This window comes from Diabrotica undecimpunctata, chromosome 5, assembly GCF_040954645.1.
Source record: "Diabrotica undecimpunctata isolate CICGRU chromosome 5, icDiaUnde3, whole genome shotgun sequence".
Classification (NCBI taxonomy): domain Eukaryota; kingdom Metazoa; phylum Arthropoda; class Insecta; order Coleoptera; family Chrysomelidae; genus Diabrotica; species Diabrotica undecimpunctata.
Window position 1 is genome coordinate 162,233,443 of NC_092807.1, and position 17,080 is coordinate 162,250,522.

Below are 17,080 nucleotides of genomic sequence, written 5' to 3' on the forward strand. Positions count from 1 at the left end.
CTAATTTCTTAATTATCTTCCTCCACGTATAGTTTGTCATAATTTGTTTATTACAAACATCAATGCCCCAATAAATCATAGAATACACCTAATAGTTTTTTATTCTACTCATATAGGCATGTATATTTCAACAATTTATCGATAGCGAAAGCTGTCAGTCGCCTATTAAGTGGAACATAGCTCGACTTGTAGAACATTTAGAGCCATGTTATGAGGTCAATTTGAGTATTTGTCGACTCGGACGCGTAGTACTTTATACAGTGCTGTTATATACATTTTCTGGATTGCTGACGGTCTACGTTGACCTTAGAAACAAACGAATCAATGTTTATAACACCCACTTTTATAGTTTTACTCTGAAGAAGTATATTATGTGAGTTATGGCAAAATTTTGGCATATAAAGAACAGAAAAGTGTAGAAAAAACATTTTTATGCTTAAAAAAGTACGGTTCTTATATTATTTTTGTTTTCATACGTGAGAGACAAGAACACGGGATTAAAAATAAGAAAAAAATGCGACCACAATAAAACACAAGAGAAAAATGAGCAAGATTTTCGTCAATGTACTACCAAGAAATATATCAACGTGAATGGACAGATATGCATGCAAGAACAAGATTTTTCTCAACAAAATCATTAGTAAATTTGACTATTTTACTAGACTATTTTTAACTGATAAAACGTCATAAAAACGCCACGTTTCCTACTAACAAAACCCCTTGCTGCCCGTGATTTCTCAGCGACAAAATTATGACAGATCCGTCACGAAGGTGTCTATTGTTGTATATTGTTGTCTATCAATTTTGGACAGATATAATGAATCCAGACGAAAAATCAATATTTGGATGCCAGTCAGGTGAAGAAAGCAAAAAATTTGGTTTCGGAAAATGTCCCATTGAATACGCAAAAGTCCAGCAGCTCTATTTCCACCCAATTTTCGGAGTTCATACGGGTGAGAAATTTTACGTTTGAAAGATGTTTTCATGTTATGCTTATAACATGAAAAAAGGCAATGGCGAAGATTATAAAACTTCGTCTTTAAAGTCAATGTGGAATACTACAGCAAAAATGGTACAAGAAAAATATTTTACGGAGTGCGGCGTAAAAATCGACCCATTCACAGATATATCTTTCAAATGTGCAAAATTGGCCAGATATACCAAGCGGAGGCAGCTTCAAAGTGTTCAAGAAAAAAGAAAACTCAGTTCAAAAGCATTATCTACCGAAGAACTATAAAAAATCATCCAAAGCTACGACGAGGAAACCTCCGATGAAGCACAAACAAGGTTTTTTTCTCCTTTGCTCATTTGAACTTGCTTGAAGCGGCAATGAGGCCTTAAACTGCAAGATTCACTTTTTCCAGAAGAAATTTGATGTTATGGGAGGAATTTACGGGCCGAATGAAATACAACAGCATTTTTCCAAAACAAATCAAGGCGGTTCGAAAAGTTTGGCAAGCAGCAAAATGGCTGGTAAGAAATTCATCAAATGAAAATTTATGCGTAGTTAGATTATTTTTGAAATTAATGGAAAAAAGGAGACCAAATATTTTATTAGACAGACAAAATAACAAACCATCCTCATTGATCTTCAGCTGTGTCAGCCTTGTTCAAGCAAGGTGTTTCTGAACAGGAGTTAATTAAATTAACGGGTCACTCAATGCAAGCTCTTCAAAACCATATCTGCAGCTGGATTCCAGTCACCACCAGAAGTTAATCGAAAATCTCAGAACAACAAATGAAGCTGGACCTTCGAGTTCCCAAATGCTATAGGTCAATAATACACAAAATCATAATTTGGTAGAAAATAATGGGCAAACTACTATAGCTTATAATAATTGTATATTTAATATTGTTAACAAATAAATAAAAATTATGGTTCGTTGATATGGTGCATTAATTGTCTCGTGAAATAGTCTTGTCGAATATCATTTGAGAGAAAATTATTTACCGGCAAAATTTTCTTTTGGTTTTATTTAAGTTTGTTGCCTTTTGGCAATATTCGCTTATGAAATTTTAACAAAATCACTCGACTGATGTCTCATGATTTAACTGTCAAAATTTAATTCGAGAAAATTGCCAGGTAACACACTTTCATACCAGTCGAAAATATTGCTCTCAAAATTTTCTCTCTTATGATATTACATACGAAAAACTACAGTAAAAGATTTTCTTGTAGACAGTCGATGATTCCCGTATAGAAAACCAAACCGTACGTTTGTCCTGTTACAAATTTCGCACATTTCTCTCATCGTGCCGTCGGTTGTCGTTGTTGGTGAGTGGGTACCTACTCGTAGAAATAAAAAATATCAATACCGATTATCTTGCGCGCCACTTTCTCTCGACGCCGTCGACAACGGACGGAATGGAAAAGCCACGTTTCACGTTTCACTTAGTTGCGGGAAATGAAAGCTGTGAGTGATGCTAGCACCGAAAGCTTCTACGGTGAAAAAACGTTAAGAAGCTACACAATTTCGATGTATGATAGAGTCGGCTCGCTGATTTCTACAAATGAAAATATCAGAAAAAAATGAAAACGAACTGGAATTTAAAAAGATGAAAAATTACTGATTAATTTACATGTTACAAATGTGAATATTGTTATAAATTCTCCTCTATATGAAAGTCAACTCTATATCATTTTCAGTACCTTTCTCTTTACGTTTATCCCCTTCACAAACACGTCGTATATGAGCGTCTTCTAACATTTTTTCTTTGGCGTTTCTCTCCTATTACTTCCCAGTAAATTGCATAAAACTCTTCGTATCGTTTGGATAATTATTATTTCGTAGTTGAATTTTTCTTAAATAAACCACTTACAACAGAAGTGTTTTACTTTGGTCTTCCAGTTTTTAACTATAGGGTATACAGTTAACTCCTGGAAATTATCCTTCTTTAATTTTTGAATTCTTTCTTCTACACAACATACACACACAATAACTCTACTACGTGCATATCCGTCTATTTTTTAATTAACTATTATACAATACCAATCCTAGTTACTCAAATATATTACTTTGGCAATAGTATTGTTTTTGTCCTACTAAATTTTAAACATTTTTTTCAAGAGCCTATTTTTGTTTTAGATACATCTAATTTGATTTGGTGGAAGATGAACAAGAAATTATGACTGCAATCTTACTACCATTTAACCGATACAAGGCGGCTTGAAGAAGACAATACATATGCGGAAACAAAATTTGAAATAAACGAAAACTTAAGGAAAGCCAAAGAATATAATGCAGAAATTCTAACTGTTTACCAAAAATGGGGAAAAATTCAACATGCTCTTGTGTCAGTTGGAAAAGAAACCTTAAACCACTTGGGGAAAAAACAAAACCTTATATGACAGTAGAAATTCTTGAATTTATGGAACAACGAAAAAAAACATAAACCAAAGACCTGAATAAATACATAAAAAATTTAGAAAAACATCGGAAAGAAAATTCGAGAGGCAAAAGAGACAGATGCAAGGAAATAAAAGATCTGGATAAAAATATGATAGCTTTAATCGATACAAAAAAATCAAAGAAATGACAGGTTCTAGAAAAAGCATAAGAATGAATATCCTTAAAAATGATAAAGGAGATACTATTACTAATATGAAGGAAAGCTTGTGTCACTGGACCAATTACATCAAAAAGCTATTTAATGATGAAAGAGAAGAAATATCATTAGAAACTACAGAGAATACCGGACCACTAATATTACTGGAAGAACTCATCTATGCCATCAAAAATACAATAGAGGGCAAAGCTACTGGACCAGATGATGTGCCCATCGAATTATTAAAACTCATTGATGAAGATGTTATTGATGTAATGGTTAAACTCTTTAATCTAATATATCAGATTTCCACAATCCCCAGACAATGGCTTCGACCTTTGTGGCAATACCCAAAAAATCAAGTGCAATATCTTGCTCAGATCACAGAATAGCTTTAATGAGTCACACATTTAAAACATTTTTGAAAATAAATCACAGCAGAATTGTTAAAACTCTTGAATATGAAATTAGCGACACATAATTTGGCTTTAGAAATGGTATGGGCACAAGAGATGCTTTATTCGGCTTGAATGTGCTGGCCCAGAGATGCATGAATATGAATCAGAACATGTACTTACGTTTTGTAGATTTTGAAAAGGCATTTGATAAAGTTAAACATAGAAAGCTTGTATAAATATTAAAAAGCAAAAATATTGACAGTTGTGATACGAAAATTATATCTAATCTATATTGGAATCAAACTGCCAAGATAAGAGTTGACAACCAGAACACCCGAGATATCAAAATACAGAGAGGAGTCCGCCAGGGTTGCGTGTTGTCACCACTACACTTCAATGTCTACAGTGAAGCGGTATTTAAAGAAGCGCTCTCAGATTCAATTCTCAGAAAGTATATCTATGAATGGAGAAGTTTTGAATAACTTGCGTTTTGCAGACGATACAGTAATAATGACGGATAACAACAATGATTTGTAGAACGTAATGCAATGAATGACTAAGAATGAATTTGAAAAAAACTAAATGCATGGTTATGACTAAATCAGCAGATGCAAACATCCAGTTAATTGTTGATGATAATGAAATTGAGAGTGTGGATACCTACAAATACTTAGGAACATAGATAACATCAAATGTAGACCAAACCAAGACGAAGAATATCGTGGCTTAAGAACCTGAGGGAATGGTTTGAATGCAGTAGTGCAGAACTATTTAGGGCGGCAGTCAACAGGGTCCGCATTGCCATGATGATTTCCAACCTTCGATAGAATATGGAACTTAAAGAAGAAAGAAATTTAATGTCGAAGGACCACTTACGAATCTAGGAATAAAAAAATAAAATCAATGATGAAAAAGACTGGAAATAACGCATTTAGAATATTATAGTTTAGAATGAGGGAGATTAGAGTAGACGTGATGAAGAATGGATGAGGGACTGTAGGGGGATGGTGAAGTACTAGTACATAAGTTTTCCCCCATAGTGTATTAAAAATCCCAAACTACAATAATGCATGGCTAGGATGGCGTCTTTTGAAGATCTTTGTCCCACTGAGTAAAAAAGTGTTCAAACAATAGCAGAATAGATAGATAGATTCCTAATAGTGATCATCAAAAGCTAAAAAGAATATAACAGGAAAATAGGAAACACACTTTTATGTCAAACAAATATGACATTTAAATCGAATAGACTCAATAATTAAAAAGATTCTATATAGAGATTAAAGATACATCAAAACTTTCGATCTAAATTTTCTGGCTATAAATTTCCTTTAAATATTAGTGGAGAAATTACTTCCTATGAGTTAGACCACTTTCTCCATTCACTGCAGTCGGTCCCATTTCCATCTAATTGGGAGCAAGCCTGATAATAGCGGTTTGCGAATCATAATTATATTCGTAATCGATATGCATTGGAAGGTCGAGAGGCGAGAATATGCAGGTATACAGGGTGGTTGTACGTTAAAACTATAGCAGGAAAATCCAAACTTATTATTTTGTTTGCGGGGAATTTTTCTTAGAAAATAAATTCACAGTTTTCTTCTTTAACAGTATATTCGAGCTATTTTTATTTATAATGCACTTACGTTTTAGAAAATCTACAGCAACTACCCACAAATAATTTTTATTTTGTTATATTTTCTTCCATTTTTTGGGATGGGAAACAAACTTCTTGAACTGTATGACCCATAGGTTTTGTTGAGGGATTCAATATTTTAGGATCTGAAAGGATGTGTTTAAAAAGATTTACGTGGGTATGTACAGCTGGTTCCTAAAAAACTGATACGGCTCTTAAAGCGTATTTTGTAGAAAATTGAGCAATGTACTTTAAAGGATAAATACTTATTATTTACATACTATCACTGTTACTGCCAAATCTTAAAATCTGTCAGATAACTTATTCAAAAAAGGGCTCCACCTGTTAGCAAAGGACTATAAGCAAGAATTGTAACGAAATTAGAAGATGGTGGGTCACTACATGCCGTAGCGAACTATTTTAACTTAAGCAGAATAACAGTTTTTAATATTAATAAAAGATGGAGAGAGCAAGAAACTCTCGAAAGAAAGCGAGGTTCTGGAAGACCAAAAATATCAACCGCTTATGAAGATCGTACGCTTTCGGAGAGATTAAAAGAGAATTCTTTTGAAGATGCAAAAACTGCAAGAATTATGTCACAGTTTCTGGAAAGAAAGACAACAAATTAGCGCAGAACTAAAGCATCGCGTCTTAGGTACCGAACTGCAGCAAAAAAACAAGCTCTTACACCACAACAGAAGCATTCAAAACTTATATTTGCTTTAAACCATCAGTTACAAAAACAAGATTTTTGGGACAGGGTAATATTTACCTACAGATGAGAATTTTTCAATCTTCTAAAAAGCGCAAAATTAGGGTGTATAGACCAGATAATAATATATTTAATCCTCTATATGTTGATAGATATCGACCAGCTGGTCATTTTAGCACTAATTTATGGGATGGATTTCATCTAGACAAATAGAAATGGTATGGCGTATTGATGACAAGTTTGTTGGACAGACTTATCTGAATATTCTAGAAAACATCATGTTTCCCAGTGCAGAATAGTTGTATCCAGAAAATAATTTTATCCTCCAACAAGATAATTGTCCTGTTCACACTGCTAATATAATAAACCAGTTACTTCAGAATAACAACATCAAAACCTTACCATGGCCCAGCTACAGTCCAGATTTAAACAGAATAAACTACAGAATATTAATTTTATTTTTACATACCTAAATTTAGTATAGTTTTGGTCTTCCAGACCCTCGCTTTCTTTAGAGAGTTTCTCGTTTATTCCATTTTTTATTAATAGAAAAACTGTGGTTATGTTTATGTTAAAATGTTTTGCTGCCTCTGATAGTGCCCAGTTATCTTTTAATTTGGTTACAATTCTTGCTTTAATATATTGTTAAGTTTACTCGTTTGTTTTATTCTTTAATAATATTAAAAATAATAACAACAACCCTAGTTTATGTAAAAACTATCATTTATATACTCTTTATAAAATGCAGGAATTCAAAATAATATCAAAATTTAGACCTTAATAATTATTACAATTTATGAATTAATATATGTAATCATTTTTTTATTGTTCATTTGTTTATTTTATTATTTGTCTGTCATAATAAATATAATATAATGTCAGACCAATGAAATACACTACTTAAAATGATCAAATCTTACTAAGAGTCGTATCAGTTTTTTTAGGAACCAGCTGTACAACAAAAATCCTGCTGACAGTTTCCCTAGAGTGAAAGATTTTAAAGAAAAATATGAAAACCGAAAAATATTATTTTCTATACAGTTTTGGTGTATTTTGTTCCCACAGTCCCACACCAATTTATGTCCCGATCATTTCTGCAATTCTTTTCTCTCTGTTAGTTCTAAAACTCAAAAGACATCTGACAGAAAATAAATCTAACAGACGAAATATCTTAAATGAATTGCTAGATAACAATGATAATTATTCATTTAGCGCATGGCACACAGGGTGCCATATCTATTACATAGCAATTTTTTGATAAGCCGGATATGTAAAATTGTACCAAACTGCAACACTAATGGTGTAAAGCTATTTATGTGGTTTACCCTGGATAGTACGTTTACGTGTACACTAAAAGAACTAGACCGATTATCAGACGCAGTCTCAATATTTCTCGCTAAATATTAAAGGTTATAATAATAATAACAAATCAGAGGATAAGTTTAGCAGATGAACAACAGGGTTTTCGTAGTGGAAGATCGTGTACAGATGCAATATTCGGTATAAAGCAAATTACTGAGAAATCACCAGAGTATAATAGACCAGCATTTCTGTGTCTGATTGACCTAAAGAAAGCGTTTGACAAAGTAAGACTCAAAGATGTAATCCATCTTCTGAATAATACAGAAGGTCACCTAAATATTATAAAAACTATCGAAAACATCTACCAAAACAACAAAATGAAAGTCAGAATAGATGGACAACTTACAGAACCTATAAAAATAGGCAGCGGAATAAGACAAGGCGATTCATTCTGCCTTATGTTCTTCAATTATATCATGGATGAAATAATCAAAAGCGTTAACAAAGGAAGAAGGTACAGAATGGAAAACAAAGAAATAAAAATACTCTCTAATGCAGACGCCGCAATATTGATAGCCCAAAATAAAGATAGTCTGCAAAGACTGGTCCACAGATTTGATCTCATCTCAGAAAACTAAAACAATAGTAGTCAGCAAAGAACCAACCAGATGTAAAATAGAAATTAATGGCATCAGTATTGAACAAGTAATGGAAATAAAATGCCTGTGAATGACACTGCCTAGCTATGGAGACTTATACAAAGAAGTGAGAGATCAAGTACAAAAAGCAAATAGACTGGCAGGATGCCTTACTAACACTATATAGTGAAACAGACACATTAGTGCAAAAAATGGAGTGACAACCTTACATATAGGTATTAATCCGCCAGTGAACAAGCAGAATTGTTTATAAAGAGGAAGAAGAAGAAGGAGAAGGAGGATTTTTTTACCTCACTAGAATAGTATCTATCGAAATAGAATAATAAAATAAATAGTAGCCAGGACAAAACACTGCCTAGACGCAAATTGTTTTTTGGGTCTTCCAACGACTCTTCCTACCTTACAGCGATACATAGAATTTTCTATTCTGTAACATATCCTTGACACTGTTCGTTAGGTAAAAGGCTACATAAGTTCAAGACAAATCTATGAAAAAGTTTCAGTGACATTCTCTCCAAAACCATCCTTACGAACAGCTTGTAGAGATGGCACAACAGTGAGGCCAGGCGGAATTTTTTGGCTTTATTGATGATTTCCCATTATAGATGATGATGGACATACAGTGCTAAATATTTATTTAGTCTGCAAACCATAGTGGAACAATTTACATTTTTCAAATAGTTCCGGAAACACATTTTCCAAATAATAATCTTAAATCGCCTTAATATTTCGCTCTTTATAATATTTACTTTATTTTATATAAAAAAACAAATTGGTAAATCCTACCAACATCCAATATCCATTTTCCTCAAACGCGTTTTCTCGATTGATGCAATAATATCTGCCGCTCCCGCTTTTGCATTCCTATATCTCGATCTAAGAACCGTTATCCGCTCTATCTGTTGCTCAACTCCCGACCACTTTGAAGATACCGCTCTCTAAGAAAACTCACCTCTGTGTGTTCCTTCGCGCGGAACATTTTAACATACTATCTTGGAAGTTGTTCAAAGTTTTGCCGATTTTATACAACTTCAATTACATATTTATCGAAGTTCTATCAAGAAATTTGCCGGTAGTTGGAGTTTAAGGAGATAGTGGGTAAAAGAGTTTTATAATTTTGTTTAATGGCTGTAATTAAGGAGATGCTTAATTTAAAGCGAGTTATTTCAAGTAATGTAACACCTACATACATTTTTTGTATAGTCAACCATTCAAAAAATATTTGTTCCTTGGTATAAAGTTTTGCAAACATTCTAGCATCGAGCTGTTTTGGTTGACTAAAATTCATCAATTACCTGAATCTATTTCTTGAACATTAGATAGAGTATAGTCTATTTATGTTTCTTCATCTTGCTTTTGTGAAAATATTTCCATTATATCCTCCTTAGATCTGATGTCCAATTAAATGGACATTTACGTATTATATACTTTTTTGTTTTCAAGAACTAAATTTTCAGCGCCTAGTCCCACGGTCCATCGTAGTGTACCACGGTTAGTAGACTTACTACGGTTGCCTCTTCCGACTGGGGTGGGTATGCTTGAGTTACGTCACCAGAGTACACAAGAATACAAAACCCATTTATTCGCGATTGAAACTAAATGTAGAGGGCAGGTCGATTGCAGTGTTGAATGGTTGAAGGGGAAGAATTACGTCACGAGAGTACAGTTTCGGGCTTAATGTTCATTGGTTAGGCGGAAGAGGCAACCGTAGTAAGTCCACGAACCGTGGTAGTGTACATACTAGTGAACCTGACAACAGCGCGCCGTATTGCTGAGAGCACATTTTAACTTAGTTAACCTGTTAGTCGCAAGTAACAAACATGGCTAGCAGTTGAAGAAAAACGACTGATGGTATGTAGCTTATTTTATTAGATTATTAACCCAAATGTTGCTTAATCTAATAACATACCATATTATAAATATATTTATGTGATTTAGTGTTCTTAGCAAACCATTTTGAGTTTGTTTTTTATCTAAAACAGGAAAGTCATTGTTATTGACGTCAGGTACATTAGGGATACATAAAACATTATCTATTATTGTGCCTGAAATGTCAATAAATTAATTTCAAACTACAATTGTAGCTTTAGTTCCCAAATCAAACAGTAAATTATATAAAAAGGTAATTTGGTGAGACTTTTTTGTTTCAGCTATCTTTGATAAAAAATATTTAAAACTCGAAGTTTACCATAAAAGACTTCTTGAATGTCTGGAAAATTCGGATATGGACGTTTCAGATTCTGAAAACTCTGATGACGATGGTCCAAATGAAGAATTGTATCAGCCTCAGCAATCAGATTGGAATTGTATCAGCCTCAATATACAGATAATGAACAAGACACAGAAATACCGAAATCCGAAGATGAATTAGATAACGTGCCATTCAATAAACGAAAAAAAAAAAGACTTGAGAACCAAAATACATGAAACATAATTGGTGTTTTTGTCCCTCAGCATGTAGACTTTACTGAGATTGTCGACACAGTCCACGAGAGGCAAAATTTAAAGGTTGAAAAATACGTCGGTATGTATTTTGATGATTCAGATTTTGAGAATAGTTGTAATTGTACTTGCAAGAAAAAGGAAAACCTTTAAGGTGAAAAAATTTGTTGGAATATATATTCTAATGCCCTCTCTAAAGTATCCATAAATTAGAATGTTTTGGGCTAACGCCACAAAAGTCAAAAGATCCGGCCTTTAGTTGAAAGAATACGAAGAGGTTGCTTGACACTTCTAAGATACAGTGAGGTTGCTGAGGATGAACAAATGATACCTTTTACGGGCGTGTGTAACATGAAACAATTTGTTCGAGGTAAACATAATCCAGAGGGATTAAAAAAATCTGTTTGCGCCACTCTTTAAGGATTAATATTAGACTTCGATATTTATCCAAGGAAAAATACATTTCTGCAAAATGATGATGATGTTAGGTGCTGGTCTATCAGCAGTTATTAAATTATATGCAACATTATTAGAAGGGACACACGTATTCAATAATAGATATTTCACCACCTTGACTACATGTTAAACTCAGTACATGTTAAACAAAAATATTTTTTTAACTGGTACAATAATGAGATACAGAATACCCAAAGTAGTTCATGTAACATCCGATAAGGTGATGAGTCGATTAGGTCGTGGTTCTTCTGGGCAAGATGTAAGATCTGATGGAAAAATTAACATAGTGCAATGGTCTGATGAAATCAGTTATGCTAGCGTCAACTGCATTGCAAATAGAACCTTTAGATGAGGATGTTAAGGTATCTAGACCAAACATTGTTAAAAATCACAATGAATCCATGGGGGAATAGATTTAATTGACAGGAATGATCAGTTATTATAGAATGGGAGACACAAGTAAGAACTGGATAGTCAAAACCATTTTTCACTTATTTGACCTTGCGATTGCCAATTCTTGGATTCTATACAGAGATGACCATAAGCAACTGGGTGATGCTAATAAAACCGTTATGAAGTTCCTAGAGTTCAAAATAGTTGTTTCTGAGTTGCTCATTAAAGATAACATTTCTCAAAATTCTGATTTTGGGAACATTTCAAAACGGGTAGATAGAAACAATTACAAACCTAGAACATCACTTTAAACATCTACTGAAAGAAAGATACAACATATTCCTGCAACGGCATCTGAGTTAAAAATTTCAATTTGACAAAGTGTAGACACTTTGTCTTACTACCAGCAACTTCATGTAGAGTCTTACGTTGATATGTTATCAAATCTACTGGTAACTCTAACATCTTAACATATAAGATCTAATAATGTAAAATAAATTTAAACCAATAACTTTTAACGGGTTTTTACCTAGATATTTAGTGGCTCAAAACATGTATACCTAGACACTGATGATGGAATATGGATTCCGAAAACGTTTTGTTGTTTTGATATATAGCCCGATTGGGTTTTTTAATTATATACCTTTTATAAAGGATTTTAATAATTTTTTTTTAATATATAAGTAAGTAGTATAATATATAGCTAGTATAAGAAATCCGCCACTTACTGACCAACGGTTTCGGGCGGACGAGTTGATAAGTGATAGGGTACTTTTTTGGTTCTGGGGTGGAGAAGGTCTCCAAGGTGGATGATCCAAAATTTGGCCAAGGGCGTAAGGATTTAGAAGGTAAGCGTAACCACTAAATGGAATATCTGGAATTATTATCTTCCATGGAGGACAAAGCAAAGGCCCTCAGTTTCGGGCAGACCTTAGATGGTCCGAGAGTGCTATATATAGAAGAACTTCAATAGTTTGTGCATCCCAGGAAAGTTCAAAGAAATGCAACGCCTAGAAGTGAAAGCATTGGGTGTAAGTGAATTGAGGTGATGTGCCTCAGGTAATTCCCACAAAGGCAACTTTACAGTGTACTATTCTGGTAGCCATGCCACAGATAATTACCACAGGCGTGAAGTTGCAATAGTATACATTACAAACCTTTTTTCAAACAGAGTAATAATAGTGAAGTTAGCAGATCAACCTATTAATATCAACCTAATCCAAGTTTACGCACCCACAGCTGACAAACCTGAAACTGAAGTTTTGGACTTCTCCGAAGATATAAATCAAGCATTAAAGGTCACAAAGAAAAATGACATCAACATCATAGGAGAGTTACTAATTGAATTTTGCGAAGAACATGATTTCGTTATATCCAATACGTGGTATCAGCTCCCTCCCAGCTCAATTAATTTATATAAATAATTAAAATTCACAAAAGAAAATAGAAATGTAACAATATAAAAAAATGCAACGATACTAAACGATATAATTCAGAAAAGTACAGGAAGGACGAAAAATATGAACATGATGGAATACAAGAAAATTGACAAAAAAATAAAGACTATTAGACAAGATAAAATTAAATGGATGAGTCAACAATGTGAAGAAATTGAAAGATATGATCCCTTTAAGCTTCTAAAAACATCAAAGAAACTGCAGGAATTTATAAATCTAGAAAATCAGGATGTACAGTGGATGGAGAGGACAGACCTGTAAAAAACATGAAACAAAAAAAGAGAACGGGAAGAGTTATGTAGAGGAAAGATTTGAAGATAAAAAAAAAACGTATTATTATCTAATGAAACCTATGCTACTGGACCTCCCATTACAATTAGTGAAGTAGAAACATCAATAAAAACCACTAAAAACTGAAAAGTAGTAGAGTCAGATCTTCACTCGACATTCCTAAAAATTGTAGACAAGAGAATCATTTGGACTATTTAGAGCTGCAGAAAATAAAGTGAAAATGTTTATGTAGTCGGCAACATCTATAGTAATTAGGCATCCTAAGAAGAAGAGTCCTAATGAAAGTCTTAGAAATAAAACAAAGATATATAAACATTAAAAAAACGTATCTTGAATGTATTATCGAATTATAGTTATTTTTTGTAATGTATATTTTTTGATGACAATTTTAGTAATGTCATTGTAAATTATCACGTAGATATTACTTTTGTAATATACAAAAAAAATTTATGGTCGTATATATTATAACCAGAAACTGTATGATTTGAAAAATTGTTTCAATAATTTTTCTTTTTTTATATATTAATAAGCAATAATAAATCTAGAGATTGGTTTCACCAGTTATCTTGATTAATTTTGTATTCAAGAGTTGAGTTAAAATGTGTACAGTTGTACCGATATCATATTTATACTATTTAAATTTAAATTATTAATAACTTTTCTTAATAGCTAACATTTTTTTTAATAATGTTTAGTTTTTCAACACTATTTGAATAATTTTGAGCAATTTTATTGTGAAAACATTTCAAATATTAAAAAAGGGGCGTACCTTGTGGAGCAAAAACTCCACCACCTTGCCAATGTTGATGGGGAGTGTAATACGGATTTATATTCCCGTAATAGTCGTGGTACATATTGTGGTGTCCATAAAAGTCGCCGTGGTACGGCGGCAGTGGTTCGTTGTAGTACCCATAGTACCCCTGGTGGTGTCTGTACGGGACGTAGTTGCAACAATCCATGGTTCACACTGTTTATAAAGTCTTTGGCACAAACTTTGATTGGAAGTAGTCGTCTAAAATGACATTTTATTCGAGATGAACGTTCCGAATGGAATTTTCGCGCCAAAATCGAATCGTGGTATGTCGTCTCGGCGCGAGAGTCGATAACGTAGTGGAGACTCGGACTCGGAGAATCGGTATTGCGCGTCGCAGCGCGTTAGCGCCGTCAAGAGCCGCCGCCAACTGAACTGTACAATCAATACGCCACATCGACGCCTTGGAACGGCTCTGCTGGGGGCAGCATCGTTGCCCCAACTGGGTCATTCCCCTGCCCTAAGAGGTGTACTGTACGCAACTTGCTGTGCCTGTGGCGGATTTTGCAGCAATTATTGACATTTTTACCTTCCTGTCGGTCAATATTTTTTGTCGACACAAAAAGTTATCTCAAAACTACTCTACTGATATCTATACATATACGCTATACTTGTCATAATACGAGGTTCGTTTAATTGTAACTAACTTTGCTTCACAAAAGTTTGTAAAACAAATTTCTGAGTAAAATAATTCACAACTCTTTATTAAATTCGATTAAAAGAGACTTGGAAGAATAACTTAAAAAATGAATTCTCCACAAACAACAAGAGGCATTGAATGCAAGAACTTATGAAGATAATGACAATATTATAAAAATTTGAAAGCAACAGAAACAAATAAATCTCAAACTACTTTCTTGTGGCATTGTTAAGTTAAATATTACGTTTTTTTAAAGGATTAAGCCACAATTATTGGTTGTAATTGTGACGAAAATCACATTTTTAATTAAGTAATATTTAACGTTTCGATTCCCACTCTGGAAATCGTTCTCAAAAGAAGGTTTTTTCGTACAAAAATTTGATTTCTGGAGTGGAAATCGAAACTTCAAATATTACTTAATTAAAAATTTGATTTTCATCACAATCACGACCAATAATTTTGGCTTAATCACTTAAAAAACGTAATATTTAACATAAACAGATCACATAAACATAAAAAAATAGATTAAAAATTTAACAGAATCTACTATAGAAAAAATAACAAGGTTATCAAAAATACAGGTCTTCTAGTGACAATGTTGCCGTTATAAAAAAATTATCGAAAATCAAAAATTCTATTTATAGATTAAAAAAAAATCAAATTGTTTTTATAGATTTTAAAAAAGCCTTCAAAAAAATCGACACAAACTGCTTGAAATTATGGAAAAAATAAATTAATCAATGCGCCTGAATAGACCAACTAAAAGTATATACTGGAATATAATATCGCAACAACGAGGAAAAATATATATTGACCTTTGCCTGTTTAGCGAATCTACTAGTAATCACTAGACTTGGGCAAATATGCAAAATACATATATTGCATATTTTGCATATTTTATGCAAATATCTGAGGATTTCGCATATTTATACAAAAATTGCATAAACGTCAATTTATTTCGAATTGCGGATTTTAAATAATATTTATTTAACCATATACTTCAGTCGTCAAAGACGAAAATACCACTGAACCTCTAAAGATCATACGAACAAGCTGAATTTTGTCTAGAATATTAATTTTGGGAACCCAAAAAAGATGCAAAAAAGTTTACCACTTTTACCCACGGGCTTCCTCCAAAAACCCCCCTCGTAGGTTGGTAAAAATACAAAAAAATCGATTTACCAAGAATCTGTACACCGTAGAAAAAAATGTTTTAAATAAAAAATATAGCTGAGATAATTCTAATCAAAAATGTTTTTTAGTAATTTTTGTTTAGAATGAACCGTTCTCTTACAAACAACGCATGAAGCGACTGCCGATTTTGAATGTCAGTTACGCGCGCGAAATAAATGTTCAATAAAATTTGTATCAGCTCGACAGTAAAAATTCGATATCTTTTGATTCAAGTGTCCTATCGACAAAAGTCAAAATGCGTTTTAAAGTTAAAGAGTTTAGCTTTTGTATGCAATTTTTGTATTTAGGCGTAAACAAACTCAGATTTTATAAAGGTGTTAAATAAATAAACGTGGCACGATTTTGGCCATTTTTTATGATTCGTATCAATAAAATCTATCTCTTTCATTCACTGCTCATGATGAAGCTTTGATTATGAGAGCCTAAACTTCAAAAATTATAGCATGAAATTGTAGTTTTGAGTTTTGGCAACAAATGTGAGGCATTTAAAATATGTTTAAGAAACGCTGGACTTAAACTTTCACATAACAAACTCTCTAAAACGTTAACTTTTTTTTCAACTACACTGGTACGTTTTTCAAAAGAATCAAACTTTTGCTATAAACTATAACCAAAATCGTCTTCTTGGAGGCATTTCCCATGAAGTGCGATCGTTTGTAATCTAAAACAATACATTCTGCGTTTTTTATTCATATTTCAAATGCCTCATATTTATTGCCACAACTTAAAATTGAAACTTCATGTCATTTGTTTTAAAGATTGATCTCTAAAAATGGAAATTTTAATATGACTAGTCAATGAAAGTGATCAATTTTATTGATCTCACGAGAATCGTAAAAATAGCAAGAATCGCGCCAGGTTTATTTATTTAACATCGTTATAAAAACTGAGTTTATTCTCGGCAAAATACGGAAACTGCATACAAAAGCTGCACTCTTTATATTTAAAACGCATTTTGATTTTTGTCGATAGGACACTTGGATCAAAAAAGATATCGAATTTATACCATCGAGCTAATACAAATTTTATTGAACATTGATTTCGCGCGCGTAAGTGATGTTCAAAATTGACGGTCGCTTCAAGCGTTGTTTATGAGAGAGTGATGCTGATTCTAACACCTAATTTACCTATATTGGCTATATATAA

At 32.9% G+C, this 17,080-nt stretch overlaps 1 protein-coding gene across 4 annotated transcripts in view; it reads right to left on the reverse strand.

The window, feature by feature from the left end:
* Positions 1-17,080, reverse strand: part of LOC140442063 (uncharacterized) — a 142,545-nt gene that overhangs the window by 72,562 nt on the left and 52,903 nt on the right. Inside the window, exon 1 of one of the 4 annotated variants that reach the window (XM_072533128.1) lies at positions 14,059-14,461. The exons of the other annotated variants lie outside the window; for them this stretch is intronic. Within the exon in view, the coding sequence (XP_072389229.1) occupies positions 14,059-14,248 (190 nt within the window). The 5' untranslated portion in view covers positions 14,249-14,461. Of the gene's footprint in view, positions 1-14,058; positions 14,462-17,080 lie in introns of those variants that run through there. 4 annotated transcript variants of the gene reach the window in all.